At 45.6% G+C, this 14910-nt stretch overlaps 1 protein-coding gene across 1 annotated transcript in view; it reads right to left on the reverse strand.

Annotated features, from left to right (window-relative positions):
- Positions 1 to 567: 567 nt before the first annotated feature.
- The window catches only part of NARF (nuclear prelamin A recognition factor), a 109240-nt gene continuing 94897 nt past the window's right edge, over positions 568 to 14910 (reverse strand). Inside the window, exons 9-11 of the mRNA XM_063961066.1 lie at positions 12355 to 12489; positions 8645 to 8802; positions 568 to 2593 (exon numbers count right to left, since the gene is read on the reverse strand). Of these exons, the coding sequence (XP_063817136.1) occupies positions 2352 to 2593; positions 8645 to 8802; positions 12355 to 12489 (535 nt within the window). The 3' untranslated portion in view covers positions 568 to 2351. The remainder of the gene's footprint in view (positions 2594 to 8644; positions 8803 to 12354; positions 12490 to 14910) is intronic.

Raw genomic sequence — 14910 nt, forward strand, 5'->3', positions numbered from 1 at the left:
GGATGAAACTTATATACATGGGAATGCAGCCTATTCATTCACTAGGCACTACTAGTTTGGGTCCAGGCCACAAAATGTCTACCTCCACACTGTGTTCTTTAGGATGCAGTACAAATACTTTGGGGTCTATTCAATTAGTGCCAGTATTTCCGACAGTCGGAAATACCGTCACTTTCCGACAGGAATAGGTTGAATTTGCATTTGGCCTATTCAATGCAAGTGCCATTTTTCCAACTGTCTGAAAAACTGGCACTTGTCGAAAACCACGTGGATCAGCGGATTAGTCGCGGATCCACGGGTTTTGTCTAATTCGCGGCCAATTCCGGCAGGATTTTGGCACGTTTTCAACAATGCTGATCCGACTTCAAAAAGAGTCGGATCAGCATTGTCGAAAAATGGGCAAAACCTGTTGGAATTGCCCGAGAATTGAATACTGCACTGTTGGATCCTCTACGTCGAAGAGGATCCGACGTGCATTGAATACCCCCGTTTATATACAAAGGAGGGTATTCAATTGTTTGAAAAGTCAGTTGGGTATCTGTTTTTTCAAAAAGACTTTTCAAACAATTAAATTCCACCCAAAGACTTTATTTCACATTTAAAAGGCATTTCTATGAAATTCTAAGCAAATGAATAAGCAGATTGACTTGCCCTTTTGGCCATGTGGTAACAATGCCCTGATGATCTCTCAGTTTACCCCGCAGGATAAGCTATGCGGCAGCTTATGCACATCTTAGATATTGATTACTATTCAAATAGGAACACCTTGATTTTAAGGTTGATTCATGGGCTGCACTTAAAAGAAAAATGTATGTAACAAAATAAAATTGGAAAATCAAATATTTTTATAGAGTATCTTTACATCATACAACATAAACACAATTCTTGAAGGCTTCCTTATTGATTAAATACAGAAAAAGAAAAAATACACAGAAAACAGTAGAAAGTTTGTATGGAAAACAGACATGTAGCCAATTTAATTTGAAACAGCAACAAATCAGACTAATGCCCAAAAATATTTACAATTTGCTAAATATTTGTTTTTCTTCATCGTTTCAGTTTGCCATGACAGCAAATGATGTCATGAAATGTAAAGACATTTTATGGAATACCAAATAAAATAAACATTTTGATAAATAATTTATCTCTTTGCCACATAAGAGTCTTTAATACAGAAAATACGAATGATATGATGATTTAATATGGTATTGATGTGTAATCAAATATGTGACATAAGAATATTACTAGGAATTATTGTATTTTCCTATATAAATCTCATTAAGAACAAATACTGCTTTGTAATTAGTTAGGGCTGGAATCTTGGCATTACAATTTAAAACTGGAGTTAAAACTGGACGGATACATGAAAATGGATGCAATTTAAATAACACAGAAAGAAAAAAAGACTGGTAATCTGAGATATATTGAATGGTTTCAATCCCAAATTCCTTTAGCGCTACATATAAACGGTACCATTACTTTTACTGGTAAATTTGATAACATCAAAAGACAATGTGGGTGCAAATTTCTGTTTTCTTCCACCAAGTAATGTACCATGTACCACAGAATTGCTGTTTTTGAGTCACCTACAAACAGTAATGGCAGCCATTTTGTGGTCTATTATTTCTTTTGGAACTAGTTACATTACTATGCCTCGTGCCTGAAGACATCACTAGCTCCTAGTAAAATAATAGCGTGGCTTGTCTCAAAACACAAAATGGCTGCCTGCATTGTGCAAAGGCAACACGACAAGTATGAGATATCGTTCTGGAAGCAAATTGCGGAGTATTCTTTGGATAGTTTCATGGCAGTAGAAGACATTTAACAAGACTCGACAAGATAAATCTTTGGCTGCCAGAGCTAGCACCACTTCAGGGATACATGGGTTGCCATGCCAAGAATGTTAAAAGGGCCGTTGTAAGCAGCAATGAAATGAAAAGAAGGCAATATAAATAAAATACAAACTGCATTCTGGGATGGAATAGGTCAAGAGGCATGCACCGCAGCGTGAACCCTTTATCACCACAAGGTCGATCCAGCAGCAAAGGGTTAAGTGTTTAATATTTATATTGGACATGTCGACCACCTAAACACATATTACATCAAGCACACAAATACATAATTTCCCCTCTGCTTTTTAGCCTTTTCCACTTGCAATACATCTGTAACAAGTTTTTTTTTACCCATGGTTCTGATTTCTCCTCAGCAGCATTGCGAGATGTTTAGCATGTAAAATGGTCCATTTTGTCCATTCCTTTGTGAGGCAATAGACAACCTACTACTGGCAGCAGTCACCTGTATATTGCATAGGACAGTACAAGTGTGGGACTTCAGTCAATGCCCAAGGGATGTCACCATTTCATATCCACCCGTGTAGCATTCAGGGAAGTGGGTACCAATTTGGTATGCAGAGTCTCCCTTGATTTCTGGGACTCTGCTCCTTCAAGCCAGTTGGCATATAGGTCTTGTATGTGTGGGTTGCTCTCTGGGTTCTGCACTGGCACACGTGTGTATAAGGCCTCCATCTCTTGCAGCTGGGCCCGCTCTGGCTTTCCATCAGCTGTCTGTGCCTGGCCTTTTCCATTGAAACACCCTAGTAACAAGAGAAAAAGTAGAATTAGAAATAAAGGCAAAGCTAAAACCCTTTCTACATGATTAGAACCTTTTCTCTGACGTCCTAAGTGGATGCTGGGGACTCCGTCAGGACCATGGGGAATAGCGGCTCCGCAGGAGACAGGGCACAAAAATAAAGCTTTAGGATCAGGTGGTGTGCACTGGCTCCTCCCCCTATGACCCTCCTCCAAGCCTCAGTTAGGTTTTTGTGCCCGTCCGAGCAGGGTGCAATCTAGGTGGCTCTCTTAAGGAGCTGCTTAGAAAAAGTTTTTAGGTTTTTTATGTTCAGTGAGTCCTGCTGGCAACAGGCTCACTGCATCGAGGGACTTAGGGGAGAGAAGTTCAACTCACCTGCGTGCAGGATGGATTGGCTTCTTAGGCTACTGGACACCATTAGCTCCAGAGGGAGTCGGAACACAGGTCTCACCCTGGGGTTCGTCCCGGAGCCGCGCCGCCGACCCCCCTTGCAGATGCTGAAGATTGAAGGTCCAGAAACCGGCGGCAGAAGGCTTTTCAGTCTTCATGAAGGTAGCGCACAGCACTGCAGCTGTGCGCCATTGTTGTCACACACTTCACACCTTAGGTCACGGAGGGTGCAGGGCGCTGCTGGGGGCGCCCTGGGCAGCAATGTATAATACCTTTTATGGCTAAAAAATACATCACATATAGCCCTTGAGGCTATATGGATGTATTAAACCCATGCCAGATATCTCAAACTCCGGGAGAAAAGCCTGCCGGAATAGGGGGCGGGGCTTATTCTCCTCAGCACACAGCGCCATTTTCCTGCTCAGCTCCGCTGTGAGGAAGGCTCCCAGGACTCTCCCCTGCACTGCACTACAGAAACAGGGTAAAACAGAGAGGGGGGGCACTTTTTTTGGCGATATTTTATATATTTAAGCTGCTATAAGGATACAACACTTATATAAGGTTGTTCCCATATATATTATAGCGCTTGGGTGTGTGCTGGCAAACTCTCCCTCTGTCTCCCCAAAGGGCTAGTGGGGTCCTGTCTTCGATAAGAGCATTCCCTGTGTGTCTGCTGTGTGTCGGTATGTGTGTGTCGACATGTATGAGGACGATGTTGGTGTGGAGGCAGAGCAATTGCCGATAATGGTGATGTCACCCCCCAGGGAGTCGACACCGGAATGGATGGCTTTGTTTATGGAATTACGTGATAATGTCAGCACATTACAAAAATCAGTTGACGACATGAGACGGCCGGAAAACCAGTTGGTACCTGCCCAGGCGTCTCAGACACCGTCAGGGGCTGTAAAACGCCCTTTACCTCAGTCGGTCGACACAGACCCAGACACGGACACTGAATCTAGTGTCGACGGTGATGAAACAAACGTATTTTCAAGTAGGGCCACACGTTATATGATCACGGCAATGAAGGAGGCTTTGCATATCTCTGATACTGCAAGTACCACAAAAAGGGGTATTATGTGGGGGGTGAAAAAACTACCTGTAGTTTTTCCTGAATCAGAGGAATTGAATGATGTATGTGATGAAGCGTGGGTTAACCCAGATAGAAAAGTGCTAATTTCAAAAAAGTTATTGGCATTATACCCTTTCCCGCCAGAGGTTAGGGCGCGCTGGGAAACACCCCCTAGGGTGGATAAGGCGCTCACACGCTTATCAAAACAAGTGGCGTTACCGTCTCCTGATACGGCCGCCCTCAAGGATCCAGCTGATAGGAGGCTGGAAACTACCCTAAAAAGTATATACACACATACTGGTGTTATACTGCGACCAGCCATCGCCTCAGCCTGGATGTGCAGTGCTGGGGTGGTCTGGTCGGATTCCCTGACTGAAAATATTGATACCCTGGATAGGGACAGTATTTTATTGACTATAGAGCAATTAAAGGATGCTTTTCTTTATATGCGAGATGCTCAGAGGGATATTTGCACTCTGGCATCGAGAGTAAATGCGATGTCCATTTCTGCCAGAAGAAGTTTATGGACGCGACAGTGGTCAGGTGATGCGGATTCTAAACGACATATGGAAGTATTGCCGTATAAAGGGGAGGAATTATTTGGCGTCGGTCTATCGGATCTGGTGGCCACGGCAACTGCCGGAAAATCCACCTTTTTACCTCAGACCCCCTCCCAACAGAAAAAGACACCGTCTTTTCAGCCGCAGTCCTTTCGGTCCTATAAGAACAAGCGGGCAAAAGGACAGTCATATCTGCCCCGGGGCAGAGGAAGGGGTAAGAGAGGACAGCAAGCTGCCCCTGCCCAGGAACAGAAGCCCTCCCAGGGTTCTGCAAAGCCCTCAGCATGACGCTGGGGCTTTACAAGCGGACTCAGGAGCGGTGGGGGGTCGACTCAAGAATTTCAGCGCACAGTGGGCTTGCTCACAGGTGGACCCCTGGATCCTGCAGGTAGTATCTCAGGGTTACAGGTTGGAGTTCGAGAAGTCTCCCCCTCGCCGGTTCCTAAAGTCTGCTTTGCCAACGTCTCCCTCAGACAGGGCGACGGTATTGGAAGCCATTCACAAGCTGTTTTCTCAGCAGGTGATAGTCAAGGTACCCCTCCTACAACAAGGAAAAGGGTATTACTCCACGCTATTTGTGGTACCGAAGCCGGACGGCTCGGTAAGACCTATTCTAAATCTGAAATCTTTGAACCTGTACATACAGAAATTCAAATTCAAGATGGAGTCACTCAGAGCAGTGATAGCGAATCTGGAAGAAGGGGACTTTATGGTGTCCCTGGACATAAAGGATGCTTACCTGCATGTCCCAATTTGCCCTTCACATCAAGGGTACCTCAGGTTCGTGGTGCAAAACTGTCATTATCAGTTTCAGACGCTGCCGTTTGGATTGTCCACGGCACCTCGGGTCTTTACCAAGGTAATGGCCGAAATGATGATTCTTCTACGAAGAAGAGGCGTATTAATTATCCCTTACTTGGACGATCTCCTGATAAGGGCAAGGTCCAGAGAACAGCTGGAGGACGGAGTAGCACTAACCCGATTAGTGCTGCAACAACACGGGTGGATTCTGAATTTTCCAAAATCTCAGTTGACACCGACAACACGTCTGCTGTTCCTGGGAATGATTCTGGACACGGTTCAGAAAAAGGTGTTTCTTCCGGAGGAAAAAGCCAAGGAGTTATCCAAACTTGTCAGGAACCTCCTAAAACCAGGAAAAGTGTCTGTGCATCAATGCACAAGAGTCCTGGGAAAGATGGTGGCTTCTTACGAAGCGATTCCATTCGGCAGATTCCACGCACGAACTTTTCAGTGGGATCTGTTGGACAAATGGTCCGGATCGCATCTGCAGATGCACCAGCGGATAACCTTATCACCACGGACAAGGGTGTCTCTTCTGTGGTGGTTGCAGAGTGCTCATCTGTTAGAGGGCCGCAGATTCGGCATACAGGACTGGGTCCTGGTGACCACGGATGCCAGTCTGAGAGGCTGGGGAGCGGTCACACAGGGAAGAAACTTCCAGGGAGTATGGTCAAGCCTGGAGATGTCTTTTCACATAAATATACTGGAGCTAAGAGCGATTTACAATGCTCTAAGTCTGGCAAAACCCCTGCTTCAGGGTCAGCCGGTGTTGATCCAGTCGGACAACATCACGGCAGTCGCCCACGTAAACAGACAGGGCGGCACAAGAAGCAGGACAGCAATGGCAGAAGCTGCAAGGATTCTTCGCTGGGCGGAAGATCATGTGATAGCACTGTCAGCAGTGTTCATTCCGGGAGTGGACAACTGGGAAGCAGACTTCCTCAGCAGACACGATCTACACCCGGGAGAGTGGGGACTTCATCCAGAAGTCTTCCACATGATTGTGAACCGTTGGGAAAAACCAAAGGTGGATATGATGGCGTCCCGCCTCAACAAAAAACTGGACAGGTATTGCGCCAGGTCAAGAGACCCTCAGGCAATAGCTGTGGACGCTCTGGTAACACCGTGGGTGTTCCAGTCAGTATATGTGTTCCCTCCTCTGCCTCTCATACCAAAAGTACTGAGAATTATACGGCAAAGGGGAGTAAGAACGATACTCGTGGCTCCGGATTGGCCAAGAAGAACTTGGTACCTGGAACTTCAAGAGATGCTCACGGAGGATCCGTGGCCTCTACCTCTAAGACGGGACCTGCTTCAGCAGGGACCGTGTCTATTCCAAGACTTACCGCGGCTGCGTTTGACGGCGTGGCGGTTGAACGCCGAATTCTAAGGGAAAAAGGCATTCCGGAAGAGGTCATTCCTACACTGGTAAAAGCCAGGAAGGAGGTGACTGCACAACATTATCACCGCATTTGGAGAAAATATGTTGCGTGGTGTGAGGCCAGGAAGGCCCCCACAGAGGAATTTCAATTGGGTCGATTCCTACATTTCCTGCAAACAGGATTGTCTATGGGCCTCAAATTGGGGTCCATTAAGGTTCAAATTTCGGCCCTGTCGATTTTCTTCCAGAAAGAATTGGCTTCAGTTCCTGAAATCCAGACTTTTGTAAAAGGAGTACTACATATACAGCCCCCGGTTGTGCCCCCAGTGGCTCCGTGGGACCTTAATGTAGTTTTGGATTTTCTCAAATCCCATTGGTTTGAGCCACTCAAATCGGCGGATTTGAAATATCTTACATGGAAAGTAACCATGCTACTGGCCCTGGCTTCAGCCAGGAGAGTGTCAGAATTGGCGGCTTTATCCTATAAAAGCCCATATCTGATTTTCCATTCGGACAGGGCAGAACTGCGGACGCGTCCTCATTTTCTGCCTAAGGTGGTGTCAGCGTTTCACCTGAACCAGCCTATTGTGGTGCCTGCGGCTACTAACGATTTGGAGGATTCCAAGTTGTTGGACGTGGTCCGGGCATTGAAAATATATATTTCAAGAACGGCTGGAGTCAGAAAGTCTGACTCGCTGTTTATATTGTATGCACCCAACAAGCTGGGTGCTCCTGCTTCTAAGCAGACGATTGCTCGTTGGATTTGTAGCACAATTCAACTTGCACATTCTGTGGCAGGCTTGCCACAACCAAAATCTGTCAAGGCCCATTCCACAAGGAAAGTGGGCTCATCCTGGGCGGCTGCCCGGGGGGTCTCGGCATTACAACTCTGCCGAGCAGCTACGTGGTCGGGGGAGAACACGTTTGTAAAATTCTACAAATTTGATACCCTGGCTAAAGAGGACCTGGAGTTCTCTCATTCGGTGCTGCAGAGTCATCCGCACTCTCCCGCCCGTTTGGGAGCTTTGGTATAATCCCCATGGTCCTGACGGAGTCCCCAGCATCCACTTAGGACGTCAGAGAAAATAAGATTTTACTTACCGATAAATCTATTTCTCGTAGTCCGTAGTGGATGCTGGGCGCCCATCCCAAGTGCGGATTGTCTGCAATACTTGTACATAGTTATAGTTACAAAAAAATCGGGTTGTTATTGTTGTGAGCCGTCTGTTCAGAGGCTCCTACGTTTGTCATACTGTTAACTGGGTTCAGATCACAAGTTGTACGGTGTGATTGGTGTGGCTGGTATGAGTCTTACCCGGGATTCATTATCCTTCCTTATTGTGTACGCTCGTCCGGGCACAGTATCCTAACTGAGGCTTGGAGGAGGGTCATAGGGGGAGGAGCCAGTGCACACCACCTGATCCTAAAGCTTTATTTTTGTGCCCTGTCTCCTGCGGAGCCGCTATTCCCCATGGTCCTGACGGAGTCCCCAGCATCCACTACGGACTACGAGAAATAGATTTATCGGTAAGTAAAATCTTATTATCTCAAGTATACTTTCAAACATACTTGCTGAACCAAACCCTTGAAACATTTGCATATGAACTGTGAATAATAACTGCAGCTCACTCATATAAAGTAATTACGTTTTAAAATGTTTAAGCACTTTCGTCAGCGTTCACACAACATAAAATGTACGTTTCTGACTCACAATACATTTAATTTACTTTTGAAAGAAAGCTAATTACATCTCTCCATCCCTTTCATGGCTTATGTTTACCAAACAATCCAACAATCTAACATTTTTTTGAGGCTTTTGCAGCGTGCCAAAAGCTATTCTGTAGAACGTACCCCCTGGGCAAGCTAAAACCTCCACAAAGTGATAGTGAAATTTCCCCTTTCGGAGTTTGAGCACCATGTTCTGTATGTTCCGGAATCCATATGCAGCAGCAAATCTCAGGACGGTTTCTCCATCCTTTTCTAAGCATATCTCTTGGAAGTCTTTGTTCCTGAACATAATAAAATAAAAACATCTGTCACTTAAGTTCCCATGATGTAGGACTATTTTATTAGCAGGCTGGGGCCCACTCCAACCCCCCCTCAAAAAATATGCCTAAATATACAAAAAGAAATATAAATAAGCCATATAAAATTATTTGTCTACCATCAGTGTTAGATTGCTATTAATGTGCTCAGTTAAGCTCATTGTGCCAGTCCTACTCATATAATATATTTCAGAAAGTTTTGTTGCTTTGTTATTTCCATCTACCAAATATAAAGCAAATAATATTACATGTATCTTTTAAAATATTGATCAAAGGCTTATCTAGTAACTGACAATACTACCAGAATCAAGTATTTGTCTGGAGATATTGGACACTGTGTGATCTTGGCAATGACAGACATTTGGTTCTGGTCACATTTATCTGAGAAGCCCCTTTATGTGCTCATTAATAATTGCAGTAGGTGCATCTATGGGGCCACACTGCCTCTCTGCTTGGGAAGTTAGCCATCATCACTTAGCAAAGAACAGGTGTGCAAGAGAGACACCTGAAATCAGAGGAGTCTGTGTGTAAAGTCAACCCAACATGGGTCCTAATTCAGTAAAGATTGCAAATTCGGCTAAGTAGCAGAATTTGCAATCCTTTTCCTAGCATGCTGGGGGCTGCCCAGCATGCTGACCGCTGCCTCCCCCTTTGATGAAGCAGAAATTGCGATCGCCTCGCAATTTCTGCTTCATCGTAGAAATTAGTGAAGCCTCTTAGCTGCGCCTTGCAGGAGGCCTGCCGTGTTCTTCTCGATCGCGGCTGCTGCGTGTGACGTCATGCAGCCGCCGTGATCACGCTCCCGACACGCCCCCGTCTATCCACCTCCGCAATGCCCCGTCTCCGCCCTGGAAGCAGAACGTTGCAGCCCCCCCCCCCCCCCGCCAGTTTGACAGGCAGAGGCGATCGCATTTTCTGCGCCCCCCCCCGCAGAAGGTGCGGGCACATGTGCAGGACAGGAGATGCGCCTACGGGGCGATCGTAATAATTTCCGGTTGGATAGAGATTTGCGATCATACCTGAATTAGCCCACAGTCCGCAGTTCCTCCTACATGCCCACAACCCGTCCCCACAACACTTAGCCTGCATGCAAACATCCAGTTGCCGCCCAGTTATGCCCATTAAGCCACAAGTGAAAGCAGCAGTGTTATAGAGGACTCTAAATTTAAGTAATGGGTTCTATTGCCACCATGGCCCTAACTGTGTGGAGTTTGTATATTCTCCCCGTACTTGCGTGGGTTTCCTTCGGGTACTCCGGTTTCCTCCCACAATCCAAAAATATACTGGTAGGTTAATTGGCTCTCAACAAAATTAACCCTAGTGTGCGCGTGTACATGTGGTAGGGAATATAGATTGTAAGCTCCACTGGGGCAGGGACTGATGTGAATGGCCAATTCTCTGTAAAGCGCTGCGGAATATGTGTGTGCTATATAAATAACTGTTAATAATTATAATAATAAATTGCTCATAGGTGAAGGACTTTGGAGAGCTCTCCAACCTTAAGATTAATGCTGCTAAAACGGAGGTCCTTGATTTTAACCTTTCTGACACTCTCCGATCGACATGGTCTCAAAACTTAAAATTTAACTGGGAACAGACACAACTTAAACATCTAAAGAAAAGCATTATTCTCAGTTGTATGAAGCGAAATACCCTGGCCTGTTCTATGTTATTGCCGGGGACCTCCGAAGCTGGTCTACTCAGTTTATCTTGTGAACAGGGCGAGCTAACGCCCTTAAGAAGAATGTCCTTCCCCGTCTCTTCTATAAGTTTTTCAGGCTCTTCCTGTTAAAATTGCTTCATCTACACTCTTAGTTTTACAAAGAAAATTCTCGTGTTTCCTTTGGGCAGGCAGAAAGCCACAGGTATGGTTGAGGGTGTTACATAACCCGGCTAGAAGAAGGGGCTTAGGGGTCCCAAATCTTTAATTATACTTTTATGCAGCACAGCTTACTCAGGATGTGCTCTGGCACTCAGATCCAGCTTCTCGTAGTTGGGTCAAACTTGAATATGATCTTTTGCAAACTTTATCCATTTCATCTATATTGCGGGTCCCTCGACTATGTAGGACACCATCTGTGTCTAAATTTCTATCAATCACTCTTACAGCCGCAATTTGGGCTGAGTCAATACAGGCCTTTGCTCTCCTATCTTCACCGCTCCCGCTTTGACCTGTATAGGACAGCCTGGCTTTCCCTCTTGGCTTTAATCATAGGGACTTTTCACCCAGCATAGGAAAAGGTATTCGGTGTCTAAATGATATTGCCTTATTAGGCTCTTTTCCGTCTTTTGCAGATCTTTGGGAGCGATATTGCCTTCCCTCTTAATGCTTCTACCAGTACCTGCCATTGCGTAGTTTTTGTACCTCAACTAATTTCCCTGGGAGGCTCTCAGAGAACTACATTTGAAACACTTTGCTTCCTCTGCTCTTCCACTAGGGGCTTGCTTTCCACTATCTACCGCCTCTTACTCTCTCATAATTCTCTGCCTTTGGCTTCCCATGAACAGTCCTGGGAGTGTGACACGGGGGAGACTCTAGGGATAGATGTCTGGGAACAGGTTCGATTCAAACTGGTTTCCTCAGCTACTTCAGTCAGACACTGCGAAAATTCATTGAAAATATATTTGCGGCAGTACATGATCAATCAGTGCTTACATAAAAATTTCCTGGCTTTCTCTGAACTGTGCTGGTGGGGATGCAGCCAGAAGGGCACCTTGCTCCATATATTTTGGTCATGTCCAAATCAAACCCCTGTTTGGGCCTCCTACAAGTAACCAATGGTGCCATGCCGGCTTCCCACACTTACCCAGACCAATAGATTGGGTTTCTAGACCCAAGCAAAAACTTATCTGGCATATATTAAATTCAGTAAAATGCTACACAGCGTTTCTTTGGAATTCTCCTTTGCCACCCTTACCGACTTCAATCTCAAAAGCAATTTGGGTCACTTATCAAATGGAATTTATCTTCGGTGTCATTGACAATAAAGCAGCTCCACCTGGACCCCTTGATTATCATTTAATAAAGCTCCTCGGCCACTGACCAATGGACTGTAACTTGTTCTTTGGTAGTAGATCGTCACCTGGGTACTATGGGTCCTCTTGTGTTCGGCTTTATGAGGGTATTATGAAGCCTATTGTTAATGTCAGACCTAAAATGATTTTACTCTTCACTTTTTACAACTGCTCTTAGCTTTTATGTCATGCCATACGTAATATCTCTTGCCCCTACCCTTTTTTCCTTTTGTCCTTTCCCTCCCTCCTTCTTTTAATTTTGCTATGACAACTTCAATAAAAGTTGGTATGTGAAAAACTCCAAAAAAAAAAAAAAAAAAAGCTCATAGTTGCATATTCTTGGACACATGTACACTGCTAAAAACTCAAGATACAGCTGCAAAGTGGACTTACATGTAACTCTGAAGCAGGCCCATTATGCAATTATACATACAAACAATAAGCCTTCTTTGGTAAATCAAATGTCTGTTTCTTTTATGAAGACCTAGTCTGACTACTTACTTTAGTGTTTTGTATGTGATCTCCTGGACATCCATATCAAACAGTTCTTTAGCTGCATGACGGAACACATGTGCTAAATACCCGTCAGAGCTTGTGCCTTCATGGCGGACAAATTCACAAGTTGTTCCTCCAAAGCTGTAGAATAAAACAAAACATTTCAGCTCAGGATTAGAGGAGAGTGCAGGTCACACCATGAAGTAGTCTACCCCATGACCGCTGGTCACAGCGTACCAAAGTCAATCAGCTGATTAACACAAGAGATAGGAAATCAAAACAGTTTGGGGAAATAATCAGTACTTGTGCTGCAATATTCCTGGAACAAAGACATTTGTTTTTCTCTAACGTCCTAGTGGATGCTGGGGACTCCGTAAGGACCATGGGGAATAGACGGGCTCTGCAGGAGACATGGGCACTTTAAGAAATAATTTAGATTCTGGTGTGCTCTGGCTCCTCCCTCTATGTCCCTCCTCCAGACCTCAGTTTGAATATGTGCCCGGACGAGCTGGGTGCTGTTCAGTGAGCTCTCCTGAGCTTGCTGTAAGAAAGTATTTTGTTAGGTTTTTTATTTTCAGGGAGCTCTGCTAGCAACAGACTCCCTGCATCGTGGGACAGAGGGGAGAGAAGCAGCCCTACTCTCTGAAGCTAGGTCCTGCTTCTTAGGCTACTGGACACCATTAGCTCCAGAGGGATCGTACACAGGATCTCACCCTCGTCGTCCGATCCCAGAGCCGCGCCGCCGTCCCCCTCGCAGAGCCGGAAGACAGAAGCCGGGTGAGTATGAGAAGCAAGAAGACTTTGAAATCGGCGACAGAAGACTCCAGTCTTCACTGAGGTAGCGCACAGCACTGCAGCTGTGCGCCATTGCTCCCACACACACCTCACATACTCCGGTCACTGTAAGGGTGCAGGGCGCAGAGGGGGAGGGGGGGGGGGGCGCCATGGGCAGCAATTGGAACCTCTCTGGCAAAAGTTTAGCATATATACAGTTGGGCACTGTATATATGTATGAGCCCCCGCCAAGAAAATGTATATTTAAGCGGGACAGAAGCCCGCCGTCGAGGGGGCGGGGCTTCTTCCTCAGCACTCACCAGCGCCATGTTTTTTCTCCACAGCACCGCTGAGAGGAAGCTCCCCAGCCTCTCCCCTGCAGATACACGGTAGAAGAGGGTAAAAAGAGAGGGGGGGCACATAATTAGGCGCAAAAAATCATTATAAACAGCAGCTACTGGGTTAACATTAAGTTACTGTGTTATTCCTGGGTTAATAGCGCTGGGGTGTGTGCTGGCATACTCTCTCTCTGTCTCTCCAAAGGGCCTTGTGGGGGAATGGTCTTCAGATGAGCATTCCCTGAGTGTGTGGTGTGTCGGTACGTGTGTGTCGACATGTCTGAGGTAAAAGGCTCCCCTAAGGAGGAGATGGAGCAAATATGTGTGTGAGGGGTGTCTCCGTCGACAACGCCGACACCTGTTTGGATATGTGTAATTAAGTGCTAAGGTGAATTTATTGCACAAAAGATTAGAGAACAGACAGGGAATCTACCCATGTCTGTCCCTATGTCGCAGAGACCTTCAGAGTCTCTCAATGCTCACTATCCAAAATAATAGACACTGATATCGACACGGAGTCTGACTCCAGTGTCGACTACGATAATGCAAAGTTACAGCCAAAATGGCAGGAAAGTATTCAATATATGATTATTGTAATAAAAGATGATTTGCATATCACTGATGACTCATCTGTCCCTGACACAAGGGTACACATGTTTAAGGGGAAGAAAGCCGAGGTAAATTTCCCTCCTCTTATGATGAAAAAGAGCGGGAATCTCCAGACAAGAGTTTCCCACAAAGAATTCTCAGGGAATATCCTTCCCCTACTAGGGCCAGGATACGATGGGAATCTTCCCCTAGGGTGTCACGTTTGCCCAAAAGGTAGCCCTGACTTAACAGGTATCCTCAGGGATCCTGCGGATAGCGTACACATTCTGGTACACTACTCAGACCGGCGATTGTGTCGGCATGGGTTTATAGCACTGTAGCAGCGTGGACAGCTACCTTATCAGCAGAGATTGAGACCCTAGTATGTATATATATATATATATATATATATATATATTAAAGATGCTGTCTTAAGATAGATATATATATATATATATATATAAATAAAACATGCCCAAAGAGGCATTAGTCTACTGGGTTCTAGAGTCAACGCTATGTCGATTTCTGCTTGACGTGTCCTGTAGATATGCAATGGACAGGTGATGCCGACTTAAGAGGCATATGGAAGGCTGAGGATTTTGTGGAGAAGGGATCTCGGACCTGGTCTCCACAGCTATGGCTGGTAATTCTGATCTTTTGCCTTATATTCCTGCACAGCCTACGAAAGCACGACATTATCAAATGCAGCCTTTCGATCACAAAGAAACAAGAAAGTCCGAGGTACGTCCTTTCTTGCCAGAGGCAGGGGCAGAGGAAAGAAGCTGCACAACACAGCTAGTTCCCAGGAACAGAAGTCCTCCCCGGCCTCTACAAAATCCACCGCATGTCGCTGGGGCTCCAC

This window comes from Pseudophryne corroboree, chromosome 3 (assembly GCF_028390025.1).
Source record: "Pseudophryne corroboree isolate aPseCor3 chromosome 3, aPseCor3.hap2, whole genome shotgun sequence".
Taxonomy (NCBI): domain Eukaryota; kingdom Metazoa; phylum Chordata; class Amphibia; order Anura; family Myobatrachidae; genus Pseudophryne; species Pseudophryne corroboree.